General features: G+C 38.2%; 1 protein-coding gene across 2 annotated transcripts; it reads left to right on the forward strand.

Annotated features, from left to right (window-relative positions):
* LOC118802099 (NLR family CARD domain-containing protein 3-like) lies at positions 1-24,621 on the forward strand. Of its 2 annotated transcripts, XM_036562570.1 has the most exons (13): positions 1-293; positions 1,439-1,572; positions 2,748-2,849; positions 4,206-4,264; positions 4,619-4,766; positions 5,127-5,243; positions 6,927-7,043; positions 8,814-8,864; positions 9,127-10,911; positions 15,387-15,560; positions 18,967-19,140; positions 22,307-22,480; positions 22,765-24,621. In XM_036562570.1, the coding sequence occupies exons 5-13, from the start codon at positions 4,711-4,713 to the stop codon at positions 22,769-22,771; spliced, it is 2,655 nt and encodes an 884-aa protein (XP_036418463.1). In that variant the 5' UTR covers positions 1-293; positions 1,439-1,572; positions 2,748-2,849; positions 4,206-4,264; positions 4,619-4,710; the 3' UTR covers positions 22,772-24,621. The 2 variants fall into 2 exon arrangements, with proteins under 2 accessions (XP_036418463.1, XP_036418464.1); XM_036562571.1 differs by lacking the exon at positions 4,206-4,264.
* Positions 24,622-25,153: the final 532 nt, after the last annotated feature.

The following is a 25,153-nucleotide window of genomic DNA, read 5'->3' on the forward strand; positions in this document are numbered from 1 at the left end:
TTCGCTTTTAAAATGTCATGGTTGATCTCGTGGCTGGTTGGTTTGTCTGAGCGCTTAAAACTCTTTATTTAAGGATGTTTCGAAATGAAAATTAATGGCATTTTTACTTCAGGAAGCAGAGCCGCTGATAAAGTGGGCGTCACTGTTCAGGTCTTTACCTGAGCCGCCATTTTGATCAGCAGCAGCTGCAGAAAGATTGAAGAGAAAGAAAATCTGTTTAATCCTTTAATCCGCAGCTTCTCTTCAATCTCTCTGTTCTCTAAACTATTCTAAGCTGATATTTACATTTTCTGGTGAGTTTTTCTCAATAATGCTCCGTTTTTCTGTTTTCTGTGATGAAGAAATGAATCAGAGTTGAATTGAAACAGATTTAAACCCGAAAATGCTGCTTTCATAATCAATACATTCTGACTTAATCTAGTAAAAATCAAACATAATGTTTGTCTTTAACGTGTGAAAGGACAGACAGCGCTGTGCATAAGTTTTAGGCACCTGATACAATTATATTTAAAAAGCTGTTTATCTGGTTTATTTGCTCAGGAAACAATGTCACAACAAATACAAATAATATTAAAGGGGAGATCCATCGATTTTTACACAATTCTGCATAATGAAATCCATTAAGATGTAAACAAAGTCATTCAGAGTGGTTTCACCTGCAGTATAATGAGCCAGAATTGATAAGAACCAGAAAACTGAAGTTCAATGTCCATTCATGGTGGACTGATACATGCAGGGTGTTACAAGGCAAAATAGTCCCTAAAGAAAATGCATATTCTCATATTAATTAGTATTTTACCATCAACAACATTACAAACAAATACTCAGAAGACAATTGGTTCACTCTGGTTAGTAAATACATTTTTTTTTTTGGTTTTGGAAGGTCAGTAAAATATATATATGTGTGTGTATATATATATATATATATATATATATATATATATATATATATATATATATATATATATATATATTTTCCATTGTTGAACAGTAAATAAAATAAGGAACGTTTCCACAACTTTGGCTGACATTATGTAAAAATTCCCCCAATGTTAGGAGCAAATGTTTGTACGTCTGTGGAACTTTGTATGGACGTCACCTGGCCTTGATAAAAAGTTCTCACAATGTTAGTCTGATCTGTTCTAAGTGCAACATTAAATGAATGTTCTTTTAACATTTTTTTTTTAAATACAGTTTAATGAAATTGTATGTGTGCTGTTCTTTAGACCCACATTAGGAAATATTAGTAAACCGTTTTAAATCAGTTTTTTGGGATGATAAATTTCACTGTTGAAAGACGTGTATCCATTGATCGACTGCTTAACATAATATTTAATACTTTAATATTTTGAAGGTGAGCTATTATTTTTTGCTGTTCCTGATTTATATCCAATATTAGAAAAACTGTTTTTAGGAGAAAGTATGCGTTTTTCCACAGTCTAGCCCAGCTTGCATACTGTTGCCATGGTGACAGAGATTTGGCAGTTAAACATGCAGAAAAAGGAACCGGTTTAATCCGGACGGAGCCAGTTTTCTCCGGTTTACTCTAGAAGGCTCCAGTTTACTGAGAAGGTAAGAAGTAAAGGGTAAAATACTGTTTTCTAAACTCTGCTGTCTGTGTTAAAAGGTTTATATGAAGTCTGCAGAGCTTTATATGAGGGTCTCAGACTGATTTAGTACCTCACACTAACTTATTTCAGTTTAACAGAGAAAATATAAATGGTTTAACTAGTTGATGTTAGCTACATTAGCTAGCTGGTGAAATTAGCCATTGGAGCTAAAATACCTTTTAAAATACCTTTTAAAAATTATATCCCGATTGGCGCAACCGTCTAAGCGTTGGCCCTATCGTCAGGAGATCGCAAGTTCGATCCCTGGTGATGCTACAGCCATCCGTAGCCGGGAGTCCGAGAGAGCACAATCTCCCCCCATCACTCACTCAGCGCGATGCTAGTCAGCGCAGGCGTCTGTTAGCTGACGTAACAGATCTGGCGGTTGGCGCTTTCCTCCGAGCGCGTTCAGCTGTCCAATGACGTTGCGTGAGCGGCAGCTCAAAAGGAAGCGTTGGCTGGTTTCACAGGTCTCGGAGGAAGCCTGTGTTAGCCTTCACCCTCCTAGCGTTGATAGCGTCGTGTGTGATTGGGGGAGTCCTAACTAGCGGGTGGAATTGGAGACGACAAATTGGGGAGAAAATCGGGTAAAAATAAAAAAAAAAAAATGATCTTAAGTTAGCTGGGTAACTCAACTGTTAGCTAGCAAGTTGGCAGTTAATGCTAGTAAATTAAGTCTAGCTAAGTTACTTAGGCTAAGTAAATGTAGCTAGTGGTCAGAATAGTAGTCAAGAGTTGTACGCTTAGAGGTGTTAGAGGCTTAAAAGTTTACTAACATAAAAATAACTCACAATAATTAGTAAAGTAATAAAATGATAAAAATTGCTGAGATACATTTGTTGTAAATAACAAAACACAAATATACGCCTTCTTAGCATTATTATAAGTACTACCTCTATTAATAATGATAATAATTCAGATATAATTAAATGAAATAAGGGAATTTTTTTGGATGTAGGTGTTTGTGTTGGACGTTCCAATAAAAATGTATTAAGTCTCTATAAGTAAGTTAAGTTTACTCTTTTCAAGCAGCTGTGAAGTAGTGCTTGGCAATGTGGTGATAGTTTATCGTAATCGTGATGAAGTTGTGAATTTCTTGACTTTTCATTAGTTTTCTGTTTCTCATGTTTTCGCTAGGGGGATAAAAACAGGAAAGAAAATCTTTGATTTTTTTCATGAGGTCGTCAGCATTTTTCCCCAGACATCCTTAGTCTATTGTATCCTTCTGGAAGCTCACTGGTAAAGTATCAGCCTGTCACCCCAAGGGTTACCAGGGGTGGGTATGTATACACACACACACACACACGTTTTTTATTATTGTTTATGTGTTTATAAATTGTAGTTCCTTTTTTTGCTTTTTTATATCATTTTATCGGTCAAACGCAGTTTTTGTGTCAATTTAAAGTAGATATTCATTTGAAGTCTATATTAAATAACAAAATGAAGAATCTCTACAGGCTATGAGTGGCACATAAGATCTCATCTTATGAGCGCATCATGGAAAGACCGTCCACAAAAAAAAAAAAAGCATTTGAGATGTTGTTAGAAAACACTGCTTCATAAATTAATTTAACCTTAATTTTGGACAGCTGATTATTTGATGTTTCATATTATTTGTTATTTAATTCATGCATGAGCTAATAATTCTTTTTGTTGCCATGCAGTTATTTTACTGGCTGTATCCTATCAAGTTTTATTTGGCACGTTGGTGAAAAAGGCTTAGCTCGGGTCAGTTTCAGACGGAATTATCTTGAGATTTAATTAGAGGGACTTCAATGCAAACTGGCTGAGTTATTCTTAGGTTATTGAAGTGTGTAACAAAACTTTGGGCCCGCTGATGGGCCCTTGCCAAGACCTTGAAACTAAGAAGGTCTATAGTACTTCACAGAAGGCCAATAGGACTCATTAGGAATCAGCACTACTTAATCTGAATTCTGTGTGCAGTCAGGCCCATCACATGCAAGTAATTCAACCATGAAAAAGAGCCACGGGCACCTCTTGTACACTGACTACTCAAGGCAAAGACTGCAAAGTGACTTCAAGAACGTTTTGTGTTTTAACTGCTCAGAAAGGCTGTCAGACTGTAAACAATGCTTCACATTTACTCATACATGTCTGTGTGTGTGTGTGTGTGTGTGTGTGTGTCTCCTTATATCTGTTCAAATGTGGCAGCAGGTCACTTTGGATAATGCAGCCTGCAGGCCAGGCAGTACCATAACATAAACCTGTTTGTTTACTGTGCAGGTGAAGCATACAGAGACCCTCTCTGGATATCAGTTGATGAATTAGATTTTGTTTATTCAGTTGATTTAATTTGTTTCTCTATAACAGCAACAACATTATCACTAGTACCATTAATATTAACAACAATATTAATAATAATAATAAACATCAAGTCCATTATTCTTGCATTGATTTTGTCCTAGTTTTTGTCGGTTATTAATTGAGACTGTTTTATTAGTGTTATCAGGGTGAAACAAATAGCAAAAGAGTTTTTAACAAATGGAAACAGTGGAGTGGGGTTAACAGGAATAAGAGGAATTAACCAAACTACAAACTGAGAAAATGTTAATGAAATGTTAAACATACTTTCAGAAACATCAGATGTTCCAATGCTGAGCACTACTGGCTGCACTCCACATATCTGGCAAAGGGTGGGGAAAAACCAGATCCATTGAAACACACAAAACCTATTTTTAGTGTTTTATTGTTGAAATAATAGTTGGGAAGACATTTTAGGGGATGTTCTACTTACTTTCAATGAACATTTTAAGAACATTAAGAAAACAGTAACTTTAGTCTTCAGTGTCCATCAGTAAGAAACCAGCAGGAAATATTTTCACGCTGGTACGTACACTGTACATTATCTTTGAACATCACGCAACCTTTTAAAAAAAATTTGTATTTACCAAAGAAGTTACATTTTTCCTGGCATGTGTCCTAAGAGAGATAACTGAAAATTGATCTGCAGGATTTGGTGACATAATTGTTTTTGTGCTTTGTTTTAGGGGTTTAGTCCATTCTGGCAGAAGAGACTCTCTAGTACCCAGCTGTGTGTCCATGAACAGTGATATTTATGTGAATACTCCTCTAATATTCAATGATGGAGACCCCTCATCAGGACACTAATGATGGGCCCCCATGCTTAAAACAGAGGTGAGCTACGATCTAATACTGGTTTAAAATATATATCTTCCCTGATCTGTAAGTGAGTTTGTATAAATGTCTCTCATTAATACATGTAAACGAAAAATGTTTATATTGTTATAATCGTCAACTGTTCTCTATACTTCTTGTTTCTCTAAAGTATTTTGTGAAGACATTTTCTGAACTCTTTCCATGTTAAAGGTCTTGCTCAACCATACATGCTAACCCTGTAAGCAATGAGTGGAAACTAGTGGTCAGCAGATTACAAGTGACATCATTATTGTTGGCAACTAGATTAATTAGCATTTTTACTGGGTTATTCCTTTAAAGAGAATTTAAATACTGTGTGTATTCTTTCATCATTTACAGTCTAATCCACATGAAGAGATCAGACTCTCCAGCACCCAGCTGTGTGTCCATGAAGAGTGATGTGTCTATTGGTCATCCCCCAGATTTCAAAGACGGAGACCACTCATCTGGACACAGGTATCATAGCTGATCTGTTGCTGAGAGAAAGATTTCATTCTTGTTTCTGTTTTGATTATGTAACTATCTTATTTCCCACATTTAATATGTAGATCAGAGTGCTTTCAATTAAAAGAGATTAAAATAGTGTGACTGACAAACTTTAATAAACATGAAAATGAAAAAATATTTAATAGAAAGTAAAAACTAATCATCAAGTAGGACTAGGTGATATGAACTCAAATTTTACATCACAATATATTGCATTATTTGCATGATAATGATAGAATATCAGAAAGTGAAATGAGGGAAGGTGTTTCTGATCAGCCAGTGTGTCTTCAGCCTTAACAGTATGAGCTGCTGACTTGAGCCGCTGAAGAGTTAACACAGCGCCAGAAAATGATTAGCAGCGAGCGGCAGAGGCGTCCGAATGGTAGAACGTTCCCTCAAACAGTGACAGCTAAGTTTCTTACTATCTGTTCAGCAGGTCCATATTCGATATAACCCGAGTCCTGGTTTCTTCAGTGCCCTGAATTCCGAATTGATAAAGTGGACTTCTTTGAACGAAGTTTCATTCAGTTTGACCTCAAGGTCGCAGACTGCATCATCGGTCAGCCAGCATTTTCTGGAGCGACCCTAAATCCTTATGTTCTGCAAGCTTCTCATGGCACTTACCGGTGTTACATCTGATTCAGTTCCCACTCAAATTCACGTTCCCCTGGCCTTGCGAGGTGGTGCTGGGGATGTTTAGCTCAGCGTGTGTGTGGTTATTTCCTTTTACATTTTAAGCAAGGCTGGTATATTTTTTTATTACAAAGCAGTGCATTTCAGCTGTTAATGGAAAAAAAGGTCTTAGGGTGGAGTTACTCTTTAAGAGAGAGTTGCAACTGAAAAGTATTCAACATGTAAACACTACTTTGCACTCTAGGAACTTCAGTTCTCTTGTACAGAACCAGTTTTTAGTCAATCTCTCCTGCAGCCTGTTTGTTCTTACCTCTTTGCTCGTTCTCTGTTCCATTTTCACCTTGTAGTTGGTGTGTAAAATAATATATCATTGTTTGCTGTACCTAACAAATGCAGCTCACTGTTCCAGGCTGGCTAGGTGGATGGTTTTACGAGCTGAGTTGTTCTTCATCGTACTCAGTTCTGTTAAATCTGTTTTATCAGAACAAAGTAAAAACAGAGTGAAAAATTAACCTCTCTCAAAGTAAAAATTTGTGTGAACACTACATGGTGCAGCCGGCACGTTACACGCACCCTACAGTACACTCACCTGCTGTGCACTCACTGCTGTCCATGGCTGTGTAAACAGTTAGCTGATTAACGCAGGAGCGTCTGCAAGCGGCACTCGGTGGTGCAGTTTTGTCTAAAACACCCTTTTGTTGAGTTTATTATTTACTATTATATAAATATTATTATTACTTATTTAGAGTTATTTAAGCTGTTTGTGTGCATGTTTAGTTTATTACAGTGGTGACGTTGGTTTTAGTTCATTGTTTCTGGCCTTATCACAGTATGCACAGTATGCCAAAATTCATGGAAGAATGTCAAACTGGTATTCACTTTTATACCGGTTTACCTCTCACCTCATCAAGTACACAATTAAAACTAGTGATATAATTAGAGTCATTGCAATATTAGGATGGGCTAGTTAAAAATGAAAAGCCAATAATAAAGACTGTGTAAATAATGTCTCTTGTACAGTCTAATCCAGGTAAAGAGATCAGACTCTCCAGCACACAGCTGTATGTCTGTGAAGAGTGATACGTCTATAGGCCATCCCCCAGAATTCAAAGATGGAGACCCCTCATCTGGACACAGGTAAAATAATCAGAGTTGAGCTATTGCTGAGAGAAAGACTGAATTATGTTGCGGACCTTAACAGCAGTATCACAAATTTAAAATGTAGATCAAAGTTCTTTCAATTAAAAGTGATGAAACATTTATGTGCTTAACAAGAACATTTAAGAAACTTGACAATGAAAGAAAATATTTAATAGAAAATAAAAACTAAACATCAAGTAGGGATGGGCGATACAAAGTCAAATTTACATCATGACATTGTGTACTATTCAGCTGATGATATCACAATATCAGAAAGTGAATAAATTTGTAATAGTAACAATAATAATCACACCACACCTGCCTTTATTATGATTAGTAGTAGTAGTTTGGAAATATACTTATAAACTTTTGAAACATAAAAAAAAAATACTGTGAGAGTTTCCAACTGAAAAGTATTCTTCAATGTATAAATACTACAACACACTCTAGTAACTTTATTTCCATAAGGAACCAGTTTTTGTCAGTTTCTTCTGATGTTTTTCTTACCTAAATTCCATTTTTCATCTTGTAGTTGGTGTAAAAATAAAACAGCGTGATTCAAAAAGATTCGTCCAATTTCAAAATTATTTATTTCACTTGTAAAACAAAACAATGCAGTAAATTTTAAATGGTTTAAGTAAGCATAAAGTTTATTATTTAATTGTACAAGTGCTCAGTATGAACATCCTCCAGCTGTGTGGACAACATCAACACCATAGTCAAATTCATCCCACACTCGATTGAGCATGTCAGGTGTCACTGCACAGCTCTTTCAATGCGATTTCAGAGATCATGCAGTGTTGTTGGGAGAGGCACATAAACAGAATCCTTAACGTCCCCTTTAATTGGCATGTGATGGTTCCTAGGCACCTCACAGTTGTAAAAATATGGTGCTTTGAAATCGGATGAATCTTCTTGAATCACCCTGTGTTTCACTGTTTGCTGTGTCTAACAAGGCAGCTGGCTGCTCCAGGCTTGCCAAGTGGATGGTTGTACGAGCTGAGTTGTTCTTTATCGTGCTCAGTTATGTTAAAGCTGTTTTGTCACAGCGAACTGAAACAACACAGTAAAAATGGAGACTCTCTTAAATTAAAAATCTGTGTGAACACCGCATGTTGCGGCCGGCATGATACCCGCATTAAAGACTGTGCAAATAATGTCTTGTACAGTCTAATCCAGATAAAGAGATCACAATCTTCAGTAACCAGCTGTGTGATTATGAAGAGTGATAAGCCTAGGGTTTCAGTTACCAGTTTTTTAGAGATGGATAGCCATCATCTGGACACAGGTAACAGCTCCTCACAATTGAGCCATTGTGGACAGAAGAGCCGATTCATCCTTTTCAGTAGAAAAGCTCAGACCAGCAATGTGTATTGGTCATGTCATCTATTTTAAAATAATATTACCCAGAACATAAAGAGTCTGCAGCCTTGTTTTACTTTCAGTGATGCTTTTTTATCTATATTACAGCACAAAAAATGATCATAGTGTAATTCTCTTTTTTTATGAAGTACTAGCCCTTAATTAGAACCTTTTAATAATATGTCATATGTGAAAATATAGTTAGTGCTTTTTGAAACAAAAATCAACTTTTAGAAAATATGTATCAGTATAGATTCCAAAATATTCCAAAATGTGGTTCAAGCTCTTGTTATGACTGTGTTCTCAGGTTTATTTTATGCTCAAAAAATTGTTTTAGAAGATTTAATACTGAAGTTCAGATGCTTTAATGAAAGTATACAGCATGTATAATTTGTGTGTCTACAGTGTCCTGCAGGGGCTGAGAGACAGAACAGAAGAGATCCTCACAGATAAAGAGTAAGATCACAACCAACATACAGATACATCAGTGTAAATTTAAGAGGTAACTGGTCAAGCTGTCTTTACAACATACTCTTAAATTTACATTGATTAAGATTAGAGAGAACAAATAAAGAAAATGTACAGAGAGTTAATCATAGAATTTGGTTTGTGCACTTGGGGAAATACAACTGGTACTGAGTCAGCAAAATGTTAATCTTAGAAAGCTTATTTAAATTGTAATGATAATTGGTCCTGTGTCTCACCTCATATCTCACAGACATGGCCATGCTTTTGATGCAGTAAAGATCCAAGAAAACTTCAAATTAAATCTGAAACAGAGGTTTCAGTGTTTGAATGAGGTGACAACAAACCAGGAAACCCCAACACTTCTCAGTGAGATCTACACAGAGCTCTACATCACAGAGGGAGTCAGTGGAGAGGTCAATAATGAACACGAGGTCAGACAGATCGAGGCAGCATCCAGGAGAACAGCAACAGAAGACACACCAATCAAATGCAATGACATCTTTAAACCCTTATCTGAACAAGATAAACCCATCAGAACTGTGCTGACAAAGGGAGTTGCTGGCATTGGAAAAACAGTCTCTGTGCAGAAGTTCATTCTGGACTGGACTGAAGGGAAAGCAAATCAGGATGTCCACTTCATATTTCCACTTCCTTTCAGAGAACTGAATTTGATGAAGGACCAAAAACTCAGTTTGGTGGATCTTCTTCACACACGGTTTAAGGAGATTAATGAAATGGAAATATCCAGATCTCACAAAGTTCTGTTCATATTTGATGGTTTGGATGAGTGTCGTTTAACTCTAGATTTTCAGAGCGCTGTGAGATTGGATGATGTCACTCAGTCATCCTCAGTGAAGGTGCTACTAACCAATCTGATCAAGGGGGATCTGCTTCCCTCTGCTCTCATCTGGATCACCTCCCGGCCTGCAGCAGCTGATCAGATCCCCTCTGAGTGTGTGGATCGAGTGACAGAAGTCCGAGGGTTCAGTGACCCACAGAAAGAGGAGTACTTCAGGAAGAGAATAAGTGGTCAGAACCTGACCAATAGAATCATCACACACCTGAAGACATCAAGAAGCCTCTACATCATGTGCCACATTCCTGTGTTCTGCTGGATTTCAGCCACTGTTCTAGAGAGAATGTTGGGTGAAGCAGAGAGTGGAGAGACTCCCAAAACTCTGACTCAAATGTACACACACTTCCTTATCATTCAGACAAAGATCATAAGAGAAAAGTACACAAAGAACCAGAATACAGATGAAGAAATACTTCTCAAACTGGGACGACTAGCTTTTCAGCAGCTGATGAAAGGAAACCTGATCTTCTATGAGGAAGATCTGAGAGAGTGTGGCATCGAACTTAAAGAAGCATCAGTGTACTCAGGTGTGTGTACACAGATCTTCAGAGAGGAATCTGGGCTGCACCAGAGTAAAGTGTACTGCTTTGTTCATCTGAGCATTCAGGAACATCTTGCAGCTCTATATGTGTACCTGACCTTCCTGACCCAGAAGAGAAATGTGCTTAAACAGAGTCAGTCCTCAAAACTGGGGATTCGCAGGAAAAAAGAAATTCCAATTTCAGATGTACACAAGAGTGCTGTGGATCAGGCCTTACAGAGTAAGAATGGACATCTGGATCTTTTCCTTCGCTTTCTTCTGGGTCTCTCATTGGAGTCCAATCATACTCTTATACAAGACTTGGTGACACAGACAGGAAGTAGCTCTCACAGCAAAGAGAAAACAGTTCAGTACATCAAGAAGAAGATCAGAGAGAATCACTCTTCAGAGAAATCCATCAATCTGTTCCACTGTCTGAATGAACTGGATGACTGTTCTCTAATTGAGGAAGTTCAGCAGTACCTGCAGTCTGACAGTCTAAACCAAAGAAAACTCTCTTCTTCACAGTGGTCAGCTGTGGTCTTTGCATTGCTGACATCAGGAGGAAACCTGGACGAATTTGTCCTACAGAAATATAACAGATCAGATGATGTTCTTCTGAAGCTGCTGCCTGTAGTTGCAGAATCCAGAACAGCTGAGTAAGTAATACTGAATAAAACTGACATAATATTAGAAATATATTGAGAATGCAACAATTTTTCATTATTCAATTTTTCGTTATGTCAAATACCAATGTGAATGTTAATACACAAAATCCAACTAATTGCCCATATATTTTAATGTAATGAAGACTTTCCAGATGTTTAAATCCATCTTTCCAAGAGCACAGCATCAAAATCGCAAAAACCAGAATCAGAATCAGACACAGTCCAAAATAGTCAAAATCCATGATAGATTAGTTAAACAAGCAAAGTCAGAGTTCAGCACATCACCTGTAGGGGAAACAGACTTCAGACTTCAGGAGAGAGACATGGAAAGACGGTGAGATGCAGTAACGTGAGGGTAATTAAAGACGGGGTTAATTCTTTGTAAAACAGTGAAAGGACCAATATACATAAGAGCCAGCTTTTTACAGGCCAATTGTAGCTTAAGATCCCGTTTTGAGAGCCATACTTTTTGATCTGGACTGTAAGTGGGCGTGACTCTGCGTCTGCGATCTGCGTGAATTTTCTGCTGGCTCATTGCCCTTTGGAGCTGTATGTGTGCTGAGTTTCAGACTTCCTCGCTCCTCTTCATCCAGTCGTCAACTGCACTTCAGATGGTTCACCTCACCAGCGGAACAGTAGGGCTTGATAGCCCAGCACACATTGAAACGATGATAAACCTGTAGAGGAATGCATAAGGGAATTTTGGGCATATTCCACCCAGAGAAGAAAGTGCCTACGTTCATGTTGAGTGTCACTGCCATAAGAATGAAGATAATGACTGATTTCTAGATTCTGTCTTTCCACTTGCGCATTGGACTGAGGGTGGTAGCCGAAAGTGAGACAGACATTAATATTTAGTAATCGGCAAAACTCTTTTTACACATGTGAAGTAAACTGCCCCCAATGTCCTCAGATGGAAGCTTCTTGAGGGGAATCAGCCTGCAGGCTTTGGAAAATCTATGACCAAAAGTATAGCTGTGTTTCCATTTGAGAGGATATATCTGTCAGGAAATCCACAGTTATGTGTGACCAAGGACGATGTTGAACAGGAAGGCGCATAAGTTGCCTGGAAGGACATTGAGAGGAAGGGGCATAAGTCGGCAGGAAGGTGAGGTGTTTTACTTCAAGCACGAACAGAACATGACTTGACAAAATTGGTCACATCAGTAGATAGGGAGGGCCACCAGAAAGTATTCTGAACTGGGGAAATTGTTCAGGTAATGCCGGGATGGCCTGAGCTAAAGGATGAGTGCACCCATTGAATCAAATTATTGCAAAGGTCAATGGGAAATTACCTTTTGTTAGTTGGGTATGTTGGGGGTGCTGGGTCAGTAATTTGTGCTCTCCTAATTTCTTCCATACAGTCCCAAGAGACTGGACCAAGAGTACCCAAAGGGGGTAGTATAGGGTCTACACTGATGGGTTTTCCCTCAACATCTTGTTGGTGGGAGAGTGCATCTGCCTTACCATTCTTAGACCTAGATCTATATGTTAAAGTAAAACGAAAGCATGTGAAAAACAATGCCCATCGAGCCTGGCAAGGATTCAGACGTTTAGCAGATTTAGTGTATTCCATGTTTTGATGATCCATTAGAATGGTAAAAGGGTGGGCGGCACCCTCAAGCCAGTGCCTCCATTCCTCCAAAGCTGCTTTGACAGCCCATAATTCACGATTGCCTGCATCATAGTTGCGCTCAGCAGGATTAAGTTTTCTGGAATAGAATGCACAGGGGTTTAGCAGCGTTCCCATATCTTCGGGAGAGAACATCTCCAATTCCTGTCTCAAAGTCCTCCATTTCCACCAGAAAAGGAAGGGAGGGGTCAAGGTGGCAAAGAATCAGAGCAGTTGTGAAAACGTGAAACGTTTAAGTGAGTCAAAGGCTGATTCAGCTTCAGGTGACTGGTTCAATTTCTTGCATTGCCTCGCAGTAGAGAAGTGAGAGGATTGGCAATCATGTTAAAGCTTTTTACGAGTCATCTGTAAAAAACAATAGATTTGGGTCGAGGCCATTGAATCACTCGAATTACCAATTTTAACCGCTTGTGCACTGATGATGTCCCCCTTGAAATGATACTAGAGGCTTGTGAAATTCACATTTTCCAATTTGACATATAGATTGTTCGCTTGGAGTCATTGTAGTACCATCTTGACATGAGTTGTTTGTTCAGAGAGTGAGAGAGTAAATAAGAATCATCAAAGTAGACTGTTACGCTCTTACTGAGCATGTCTCAGAAAACGTCATTGATGAAAGTTTGGAACACAGCCAGAGCAATTGCCAGACCATATGGGACCACCCGGTGCTTATAATGGCCAGTTGTTTTACTGAAGGCTGTTTCCCTTTATCACCTGGCTTGATACGTATCAAATTGTAAGTCCAACCTGCTGGGGTTTTACCATTATTGCATTGAGCTCTTGGTAGTCAATCTCTCTCTTTTCCCCAAAGAAGAAACCTGATGAAGCAGGAGAGGTAGAAGGGCATATGTAGCCTAATTTAAGAGCTTCTTCTACATATTCTTCCATGCTTGAGTCTCCGGAACAGACAGGGGATAAATTCAACTGGTGGTATTGTACCAGGACGAAGGTCAATGGCACAGTATATATCTCTGTGAGGAGGAAGAACTGCAGCCTCAGTTTTACTGAACACAGAAGAGAATTCAGTATGTTCAGCAGGAAGGGGCACTTTAATTTTAGTGTCAGGGCTTTCAGTGGAAGTTGTTAAACATGGCAAAGTCATACAGTGGATAAAGAATGAAGAACAATGGGATTTTTGGGAAAGGGAATGGCTTATAGCGATATGCTTTCTCAGTGCAGGAGTCCTGTGATTAAGGTTAAGGAAGGAGTGGCAGCTATAATCTGACAAGAACCAAGGGGTTTTCCAGCCAGCCCTTTAACGGTCAGAGGATGTGGAGCGGAATGTGAAGTTTGGTGGCAATGTCTTGGTTAGTAAAGTTCCCAGCAGCTCCAAAGTCACTCAACGCTGGGACAGAAAGATGTTGATAACCCCAAATTAGTATTATGGGTAGTGTGAATTTGCGACTTTCAGTAGAAGAATATATAGTTTCACTCACCCATTTGGGGTTTTTGATGAGAGTGGGGCAGTTACCTTTGAAGTGTCCTTGCTGGCCAAAGCCCTGTACGCATGCGCTGTTGCCATTTTTCTGGAGTTAATTGCACTTGACCAAGCTCCATGGACTAGGAGGTAGAGTGAACAAAAAGGCTAGGAGAGGTCCTAGAGACAGGGTGGCATCTGAAACGAATGCGACTGTCTAAAGTAATGGATAATTGTATGAAATCAGAAAGGTTATTATCACTGTTCCTGCATGCCAACTCTGTGTGAAGGACTTATTTAAGGCTTTGGCGATAAACTGCTTTCAAGGATTTTTCGTTCCGTCCAGCCTCTGCAGCGAGTGTTCAGAAGTGCAAGGCATGCTCGGCTGCTGTCTTGTTACCTTGTTTGAAGGATAGTAAAAGCTCTCCAGGATCTTTACCACTAACTGGGTGATCAAAAACCTCCCTGAATACACATTCAAAGTTTGCATATGTGGAGGAATTTGGTACTTGAGCTCACCACATAGCCATAGCCCAGGAGAGAGCTTTACCTGTGAACAGGGACATGACAAAAGCTACCTTCAGTGAATCAGTGGGAGAAGCAGCATGGCACGAGAAAAATAAATTGAGCATTGCATTAAAAACCCCTTAAACAGACCAGGGGAACCGTTGTATTTATGAGGAAGGGCTAGCTTGACAGAAGGGAGTGAAGTGTCAGAGGGAGATGGGGAAAGCTTTACTGGAGGCTGCGGGGGGACTGGAGCAGACAGAGGAGCTGGAACCTGAATGTTACAAACCACATGGAGCAATTCTTCGAGGGTATTTGTGAGGTGCACTAGTTGTTGTGCGTGGGAGCCCAATAGTTGGCCAGCAGCACGGAGATTAAAGGGTACTTCTGGATTCTGGGTAGGCAAAGTATTCTGTAATGAAGACTCTCCAGATGTGTTTGAATCCATCTTTCCCATTTATTCAAAAACAAAGCATCAAAATCACAAAAATCTGAATCAGAGACAGTCCCAAATAGCCAAAAACGAAGATAGATTACAAAAACTAGCAAACGTACCAAAGAGAGTTCAGGAGCTCAGAAGAAAGTCTGGGCAAACCATAAAACCAGCAACAGTAGTGAAACAAGGCTCAGTATGCAGACGAACTGGCAATACTTCGCAGAGAGCCAGTGTTTGTGTAGGCTCTTATAAAGGAAGGTAAACAAGCTGCAGGTGAAAGAGATTAAGGCATCAGATCAATACTCAGGTGAGGCTGACCTCGGGTGTCAATGGCGGGTATTACACCTGAAATTTGAAAAGTTTCTTCATTTTTATCTGCCTGTATGTGCTATTTAGCAGCATTAATAGGTCATATTAGGAACTAATATCAGTCAAAATAATGTTAGTATTTTATATATTGTTATTTTTCTCAGTCTTTCAAGTTGCAATCTGACAAAGGAAAGCTGTGCAGCTCTGGTCTCAGTGCTCAGCTCAGAATTCTCCAGCCTGAGAAGGCTGAATCTGTCTAAGAATAAATTAGGAGATTCAGGAGTGAAGAAGCTCTCTGCTGGACTGGAGAATCCTCTCTGTAAACTGGAGACATTGTGGTAAGATTATCTTTCTTTCACATATCTTGGTCCTTTTGTTGATCATTAAAAAGTGTACAAATAATTAGTAAATTCACAACATTTTTGTGATGTTGCAGGTGTTTACATACACTGAAATGCCAAAGGTCACATGATACCAGTATGTAAATTGATTTTGAAGTGGCATTACCTCAGAGGACGGCTTGGGAACACCCACACTTGTTTAAGTTGTGAGGTGTTGTCTTTTGAGTGAGGTTGAACACTGGCTAGCATGCTCATGGCAAGGCGATGGAGTTTGAATGAGGCATGGTAGTGGGTGACAGATGGGAAATTCCATTACCGATGTCATGCGGGCATTTTACATCCCTCGATCCACAGTACTACATATTTACTGGGAATACATCATAGAAGTAATTACCACCCACAGTGGACAGAGTAGTGGCCACCCACGGGTGCTAAATTATCAAGGCCGACAATGTCTGGCTAGAGTTGTCTGTGAACAGACAAGTAAATCTGTCAGAAATCACATCCACATTCAATGTAGGAGGCCCCACATGCATATCCCACAAGTCAGTGCAACGTTCTTTAGCTTCCATGGGATGTAGGAGCAGAAGACTCTCCAGAGTGCCTCTGTTAACACCACAACACTGGACACAGAACCTCACCTGGGCTTGTGAGGTTGCTAACTGGACCCTAGAGAACTGGCAACATGTGGCACGGTCCAAAGAATCATGGTATGAATTGTTTCAGGCTGATGGTAGTGTTTGTATGTGGTGCAGACTCCGTGAAGCCATGGACCCCAGTTGTCAACAAGGCACTGTGCAGGTTGGTGGTGGATGCATATTGTTGTAGGATGTGTTTTTATTAGACAGGTTGGGTCCACTGAACACATCCATCTGAACACATCATTGACCTGCTTGGTGACCATTTTCAGCCCTTTATGGACTTCATGTACCCCTACAATGATGGGATATATCAGCAGGATAATGCACTGTGTCATCGCAATAATGTGTCATTATTTTATAATTAGAAAGATAAAATAAAAAAATAAGATGGATTGACTAAAATAATTACAAACAGGCCAGATATCTAGAAAGTAAAAGTTTTAAAATCTTAGGAGAAACAATCAATATTTAGAGAGCAGAGTAGCCAATTGCAGACATATAATGCTGATAAAGCATATATAAATTTTATTAATTAATGAAATACAAAAATCATTGCTGTAGATTTCAGAATGTTACTGGTATTTTTAGGGAGAGGGTACAGTATGTCTTTCAACTGTGTTATTCTATACGTAATGATATAATAAGGATTAGAGAAACATGTTGACATTTATTGTACATTCTGTTCTGTAGGCAGCAGCCTTTTACCTGAAAAGGAGCATTCAGGACACTCTACAGAACCATCATATGCCATAAGTCTCAGTGCGCTGTACATGTTTTATCTGTTTACTCACAGTCACTCATTATCTTACACTCACTTCTGACTTCTCACTCACCTCACCTCAAGAACAGCTCCTGAATCTGCAGCAGCTGTTATCCTGCTTTGACACTGTTCTGGGAACTTGCTGCACACGAAGAACAGGCTGCTTTAAGGAGTCGTATCTGCTGTTATGTACTCAACTAGATGCCCCAGATAAATACAGATAATTCTGATTACTAGGTTGTGAATCATTTCAGTTCACTCACTGTCCTCCTCTACCTTAAAGAACCCGCTTTATTTCTGGCACACAAAGGATAAAAACTACTTATAATTTTGTACAAAATGCATTCAGACAAAAGGATCACACACAGTCAGTTAAGCTGGCTAATACGCATTTTATTTTATGCATTCTCATCTGATTTATGAGCTCCTAGTCTGAAATTTAGCTGTCAACATTCACCTAACACTGATGTGACTGTGACAAACAAAAACAGAAGATAAACAGAGCAGGCAAAATAAGTATTTGTGGTATTTATTCAAACAAACATTATATTTCAGAATCTTTATCATTCACGGACAATGTCAGTCCAAATGCCAGCCATTCAGCATAGTTTTATCTCTATAACAGCTTCTCTTCCTCAGCTTCTCAGCCAATGCCTCCCTGCGTCTGTAACTTTGCTCCCTGAGAACAGAAAAATCTCTGAGTATAGAATCAAACCGATAAACTATATACACACAAAAAGGACCACTAAAGAGTGAACAGCCTGTATTGGCTTCTGTTCTGTGATCTCTCATTAAACACTGTGCCAAGTTAGATTGGTGAATTGAAGCACATACGTACACACACACACACACACACACAGACAGGAACTGTTTTTTTTTTATTTTTTATTACCCTTTGGAGTGCAAATGAAACGGTGGTTAGCGTTTAGCATAATATACCAGCTTTAACTACAAGAGGACAATTTAAATTCGGAGCGGGTGATTTATAGAAACCAGGAAGTGTAAGCTAGTTTTTGAAAAATACTGTCGGCCCCCTTCCAAACAAATCATTTGTTGATTCACAACATGAACAAATGCTGTCCGAGTACTATGGTTAGAAAGAAGACCTGATTTGAAAATTTTGTCAGTGTTTTTATCATAGATATTTACTATATTTGTTGATGATTTTTTTATATTTGTTACATGATTTGTTCCTGCATAGTTACAGGTTACTAAACAACTGTATTGTGTTACTGATTTTTCAATCAAAACTTACAGTAAATGTTCTGTACATTACAGAAAAAGAGTGAGAAAAAGTCTTCTTTTTGTTATTATGCATCTAAACAGTGGAACCAGTTTTATCTTTTATCCTTTCTAACTTCTGATGTAACTCATTCTCCTGTTTTTCTTTTCAGTTTATCTGATCTTTACAAAAATATAAAATATAAAAAACAATAATAAGATTATCACGCGAAAAATGGTGAAGCAGTTGTGTTGAAGTGATGTGGTGTTACTGCTGTAAAATTATAATTCCCTTGTTTCTTCTTAATTTGTTATGTATTATGATATTGGAGCTGTAATATCAGTACTTCAAAGTATCAGTAATATATTATGTCATGGATATTCTATTACTTTTACATGTAGCTCCTCCTTCAGATAAGATGAGGTGTATATATACTGAGATTACACAGAATCAGGGCTGATCACATGTTCCTTTTGTGTTACCTGCCAACAAAATACTGTTACTCTATTATAAATCACAGGTCAGACAAAATGCTCAGAAATTAACTCAAACTACCCCACATTTGTCTTTATAGAACATTTCTATTGTTCTTTATGTTAGATCATTAGCATGTAATTATTGGTTTTGTAATTTATATTGCCATTTTTATCTGAAAAATAAAATTCTAGTAATAAGGCTGTGTTTTATGACTAATTACAGCTTGTTGTTGAAGTTGCTGCTGAACTGATCTGTGTGTTCTGAACTGAGAGAGTGAAGTGTGTGTCATTGTTCTCTCTGCAGGTTGTATAATTGTAATATCACAGATAAAGGCTGCATTGCTCTGACTTCAGCTCTGAAATCAAACCCCTCACACCTGAGAGTGCTGAGTCTGTCTAATAATATATTAGGAGATTCAGGAGTGAAGCTGCTGTCTGCTGTACTGGAGAATCCTCTCTGTCAACTAGAGACATTAGGGTGAGTTCAATAATAATGATAACAAATATACAGTGCATAATATATTTTTAGATTGTGTTAGTATTATTATTATTATTATAATTAGTAGTATTATTAGTAGTATTGATGATGATGATGATGATAATAATAATAATAATAATAGTCATAATATAGCTACAAGTGGTGATTTGCAGGGTCCAAGCTTGCTTTGCAAGTTCACCAAACATTGTTATTTTGGCCATGGCCCTCTTTGAGTACATGTCAGTCAAGATTTATATATATATTCTTAGATGCATTGCGATGCAGACGTGGACGATTCTGAATCGATTCACAAATGTCAAAAATCGATTTTCTAAATATTTAATTTATAAAATAATGTTGACGGAATGCAAAGTTGGAAGTGGGTAAGTGCTGCATCTGTGGTGGCAAATAACAAAAACACAACTGGATGAGTGAGAAATCTGACCGGCACCCTCTGCATTAAAAGCCAGGTTAGGTCAGGAGTCACAACCCAAATGTTAAGAAGAGCCATTTTGTCTTTTCAACAAAAGTCAAACCACCTTGGGAGCCGCAACATTAATGTCCAGTATGTCTCAGTATGTGTTAATGTCCTAGTTTAGGCTAAACAATATAAATGAAAACACAGACTTACTCCGCTCTGCTTTAATCTTTAGCTCAGCTACAGCTGCTTTTTGTCCATCTCTGCCAGAAAACTTTTCCTCAAAAGTTGAATAGTTTCTTGTAAAATGTCTCTCAGCTTTTGGCTGTTTTACGAGGCTGAAGTCGCTTCTCACTCGCCAGCTTCTTGCTGAACTTTCCCGTTCCACCTTAAATTCTGACTGAGACGCCAAATGTAATTGCGGCACCATTTAAGATGGAACGGGAAAATTAGAAAGAGAAGCGACTTCATCTTCACAACTTTTTAGTTAGTGTTTGACAGTCTCTCGTTGCATATTTAACATACCAGGAAACCAAGTGCGCTGCATATAAATGCGAATAAGTCCATTCATCTCCAAATGTTTGTCTGTCCTCAGACAGTAAGAAAATAGAAATCATGTATAGAAAAAAAAGATGCATCAAGATGCATAGATAATCATTTTATAATTGCATTGCAGCCCTCTGCATTGTAATCGAATCGTGAGGTGCCGAAAGATTGTATATATATATATATATATATATATATATATATATATATATATATATATATGAACTTTAATCGCAAATATGCTCACTGTGTGGAATGATTGTTTTAGCACTCCCTATTAACATATGCTCACTAAACTTTGCACCTTGTTTCATTGTTAGGCATTGAGCAAGTGTACTAAGTTTGGTGTCAGTCAGACAGTGCCTTATTGTCATAGCACTACTGTCATGAAAATATATATAAAACACAATGTTCGATTACTGGTACAATTTAGTCAAACACAAAGTGGTTTAGTCTGAAGACTTGAGTATTTTGTCAACATTTGCAGTAGCACTACACAACTTCACCAGTCTTTTGTTTACCCCATCCCAACTTTTTTGGAATGTGTTGTTGGGCGTATGGGCATATATTCTTCAGTAAACAATAAATTTTCTCAGTTTCAACATTTGATACACTATTTCCAAAAGTATTCACTCACCCATCCAATCACTTCCATGGCCACAGGTGTATAAAACCAAGCACCTAGGCCTGCAGACTGCTTCTACAAACATTCGTGAAAGAATGGGTCGCTCTCAGGAGCTCAGTGAATTCCAGCATGGTACCATGATAGGATGCCACCTGGGCAACAAGTCCAGTCATGAAATTTCCTCGCTACTAAATATTCCACAGTCAACTGTCAGTGGTATTATAACAAAGTGGAAGGGATTGGGAACGACAGCAACTCAGCCACGAAGTGGTAGGCCACGTAAAACAACAGAGCGGGGTCAGTGGATGCTGAGGTGCAGAGGTCGGCAACTTTCTGCAAAGTCAATCGCTACAGATCTCCAAAATTCATGTGGCCTTCAGATTAGCTCAAGAACAGTGCGTAGAGAGCTTCGTGGAATGGGTTTCCATGGCCGAGCAGCTGCATCTAAGCCAATCAATGCGAAGCGTCGAATGCAGTGCACAAAGCAAGATCCATAAAGACATGGATGAGCAAATTTGGTGCGGAAGAACTTGACTGGCCATTTCAGAGCAGTGATGGGTGGAATGATATGTGGTTGTTGCTTTTGAGAAGCTGATTTCTTTTGTGAGTTAGTGAAAAGGTGCAAGGAGGCTCAGCATTTTACCAATTAGCCCCCACTGATGCATGCTGAGTATGGCTGGTAGCCATGCTCTGCAGCACCTCAGCTCCATCAGTGATTGCAGCATATAGTAGGTGCTCTTCCATCTTGTAGCACCTTGGAAATATCTTGAGGCAATCCTTTTCTACACTGAGTTGTGCCTGTATATTGCGAAGTCATGAATAGGTAACTGGAGTGATGAGTCTTTAAAATGGCCAACAATCTTCCTTCTTGTTGCTACCAGTGATGCTTTATTGGGACAGCAGCTGTAGTGTGTGGGCCATGCAGAGCAAACATGCCAAATTAAAATATATATTTCTAGCGTTGTCTTGCCCCATCACATGAACCCTGGTCTTGTCTGTGTCTCACAGTTGCAATATTGTGTCAGATGTGGTTAGATTGGCAGCAGTGTGTGACGCTGGCATGTCTCGAAAGTGTAGAGGGACGTGGTGTAACTGGAAATCTTCATCCACCCACTGAGCAGTCAGGCTCAACATTGACGTCAAGCTTACATTAGATGTCCAACTGTCAGTTGTTAAACTATTTGCTGCTTTGAAATTGGTTTGAAGCAGGCTGTGTGAGTGCTGTGACATGAGATTAAACAGTTCTGGTAACTCAACATCTGAGAAGTATTGCTTGTTGGTATTGTGTATTGTGGGCTCAGATAATGTATAAAAATTCTGAAACTTCTGTCCTTGACTACAGAAAATGTCTGGTTGTCCAGTGCTATGAATTCCATGATTTTCCTCGTAATGGCTTTGGTCGTTTCATTGCTGAAGAAAGATGGCAGAGGCTGCTGGCTTGTGGCTGGCTCTGAGCTCTCGCTAATTTTAGTTTTAGCCTCTTTGTTTTTGCTAGCTTCTTTAAAGTTGTTGTACCAAATTTTAGCTTTTTATGCTGTTTATATCCACATATGGCTCAGACATTGTTCTCTCTGCAGGTTGAAGGATTGTAAAATCACAGATGAAGGCTGTGCTGCTCTGACTTCATCTCTGAAATCAAACCCCTCACACCTTAGAGTGCTGTATCTACTTGGGAATGACCAGATAAAGACAGGGCGTGACATGTTGTTAGCTGTTCAGTGTGATAAACGTTATGGACTACAAGATTTAATGTGAGTAACAATGACTTCAGATACATATGTGTGTATACACACACACACACACACACACACTGTGGTCTGCTTTCCTAGACAGGCATTAAATCTGATCTTAGACTAAACTGAAATGTCAATAGTGATTCACAGATTAAAATCTCTGTGATTAAGCTACATGTAGGAAACTGGTTCTACATCTTTTAAATGAGTAACTTGAGTAATTATACTGACTAATTCTGTATTGAAAATAGTGTTTTTTGTTTTTTGTTGTATTCTTTTATTTGGTTTGTTCTGTTTTTCAGTCTGTAATGTTGACGATATGTATTATTGATCACCAAAGAGACGACATCATGAAGAAATGAAGTGATTCTGAACATGTGTGAGGAGCTCCAGCAGCAGAGGGAGACACAGTGTGTGTAAATACAGTATGAGTGTGTGGACTAGATGGACGTGTGTGTTTGTGTACAGAAAACTTCATGAGAAATAAAATAGTAAACAACACTAAAAAATGAATGTATAATATTCAGAGAGGAAGAATCTTCTACTCAGGTAACAGATGGACCATGTGATACTTTGTCCAGTGAAGAAAACAGACTGTAAACTAGTCACAGGTCATGATGTTTTGTATGTAGAAACCAGAAGAAATGTTTTTGTTTATCTGTGTTTGTACCAGTCGAGATCGAGGCTTCCTTTATTTGCGGTTTTGTTTTTCTTCAGTTTCCATGAGAGCACAGTTATATGAAGAGAAGCTCATTTTAAATCAGAAGCAGTGACCGCGCTGCATGCAGTGTGGCTCCTGTGTTAGAGTGACCCTTTAAACTGGTCATCTGAGTCAGTATTTTATGTTCAGTCAGTTCACCAAAGATTATTTTTATTTAATATCAAAACATTGAACAGATAATGATGTTTTGAATATGTTCTGTCCTAACAGCACACACACTCCATCGTACTTCACTCTTTATGTTCACACATCTGTTGTTTACGAGTGACAGACTAAAAGATTTTGTTTTACAGGTTTTTATACATTTTATGCAGAATTTGATTCTTTTTTCTTTCGGCTTTATGATCAGTACAGGATGTGTACAGTTATTATTCAGTAAATCTCGCTAATGCAGCTGTTTGCACTTACAAAACACAAAGCTGAGTTGAAAAGTTTTGAAATTTTGTTTTCTATTGAAAATTTTCTGGAATTTATTTTTACCTACTTGTTTTGAGAGTCTAATGTAAGGTTCTGTATTGAACAGTGTTGAATGTGATTTTTAATGTAAATTCAGGTTTGCATTTCTTAATCTTCCATTTCTGATGGTAGAGATGAAGACTGGATGTCTGGAGATGGACTGACCTCACTTTACTGGGAAGCACACACATTATTCATTAATTAAAAGCAGTAAATCAGAAGATTAAAAGATTATTAACAGATTACATCATTAGTACTAGTTAGTTCTTATGTTGACTTTTTATGAGTAAACACACGTCAGTTTATTAGCAGTGTAATAAAAAGCAGTTATTACACGGTTAATGAGTAAATAAGCTCTGAACTAATAAACTAAACAAAACTATCAGTTAACAGTGAACTCTAGTTAATAATTACTAAGTACATAATCAGTTACTAAGAAATAACTAATGCTTACTGTACACTGTAATATATAATACCATATAGATAATGGCTCTTGAAAGACAATTGAGAATCATAAATGTATAATATAATTTTAAATGTATATGCAAATTAATCTTAAATGTAAAGTGTTACCAGCTACACTTAAGAGTGCGCCTTTTTGTTTGTATTCACTTTTGAGGGAAGGTATTTGGGGAAGCCATGGTCTGCGCTTACTGCAGATCTGTTAATATGTTCATTTGTTTATTACACCTCATGCAGTATATGCAGTATTGAAATGATTACTTCATACCCCACTGAGGGATGTGTAATATATATTCTGTATAAAAGCACTTTTTAGAATAAAAAAACAACTGCTAAATTAGCGGCTTATTTAATTTTAGTTGCTGTGTTGTTGATTAAAACATGATTTACACCTCAAAACTGAACAGAATGTGAAGCAGAGCTTGTAAGCAGGACAAACAACATAAAAACATAATGTATTAAACTAATAAACACAACTTATATAATAAACTCTTACTCTTATTTATGATTTATATGCTACACTGAGATATCTTAGGTGGCTGTGCTAGTGATAAAATGAAAACTGGTGAAAACTTAAATATATCTTAAATCTAAAAATCCTAAATATAACGTAATCACAGCTATGAACTAATGCTAAGTAAGTCAAGGTCAGCATTTCTCACTACCCACCTGCTTGGATGTGTCCTCATCCTCGTTAAGTAGGTTTTCATTCTTGTCTTCTGTTTTTTGCTGTTCTTTCACTGCTGTCCATCTTAGCATGATTGACATATGAAAATTACTACATCAGTAATGCAAAGAATGTGATGAACTCTGTTGTGTCAGTCAGTACCAGATTCACACAGTCGCCCATCTTTTCACCTTAAACAGTGCTGCACTCAGGATGTATGTCTGAATGTAATTGCTACATCATTTAAGGTGGAACAGGAAATGAGAATTAGCTGTTAACTTCAGCTTCATCTAATCTCTGTCCACTGTACGAAACTCAGTTACAATCAGCAAACCGGGGCTCAACCACTTGAGGTGGGGGCTGCTGGTTTAACCCCTCAATTACT

The sequence above is a fragment of the Colossoma macropomum genome, unplaced genomic scaffold, assembly GCF_904425465.1.
Source record: "Colossoma macropomum unplaced genomic scaffold, Colossoma_macropomum, whole genome shotgun sequence".
NCBI classification, from domain to species: Eukaryota; Metazoa; Chordata; class Actinopteri; order Characiformes; family Serrasalmidae; genus Colossoma; species Colossoma macropomum.

Coding starts and splice junctions, on each gene's coding strand:
- LOC118802099 (XM_036562570.1), top strand. CDS start 4,711: ATGATGGAGACCCCTCATCAGGACACTAATGATGGGCCCCCATGCTTA. Junction 4,767..5,126: donor CCCCCATGCTTAAAACAGAG/GTGAGCTACGAT, acceptor CATCATTTACAG/TCTAATCCACATGAAGAGAT. Junction 15,561..18,966: donor TGTAAACTGGAGACATTGTG/GTAAGATTATCT, acceptor TTCTCTCTGCAG/GTTGTATAATTGTAATATCA.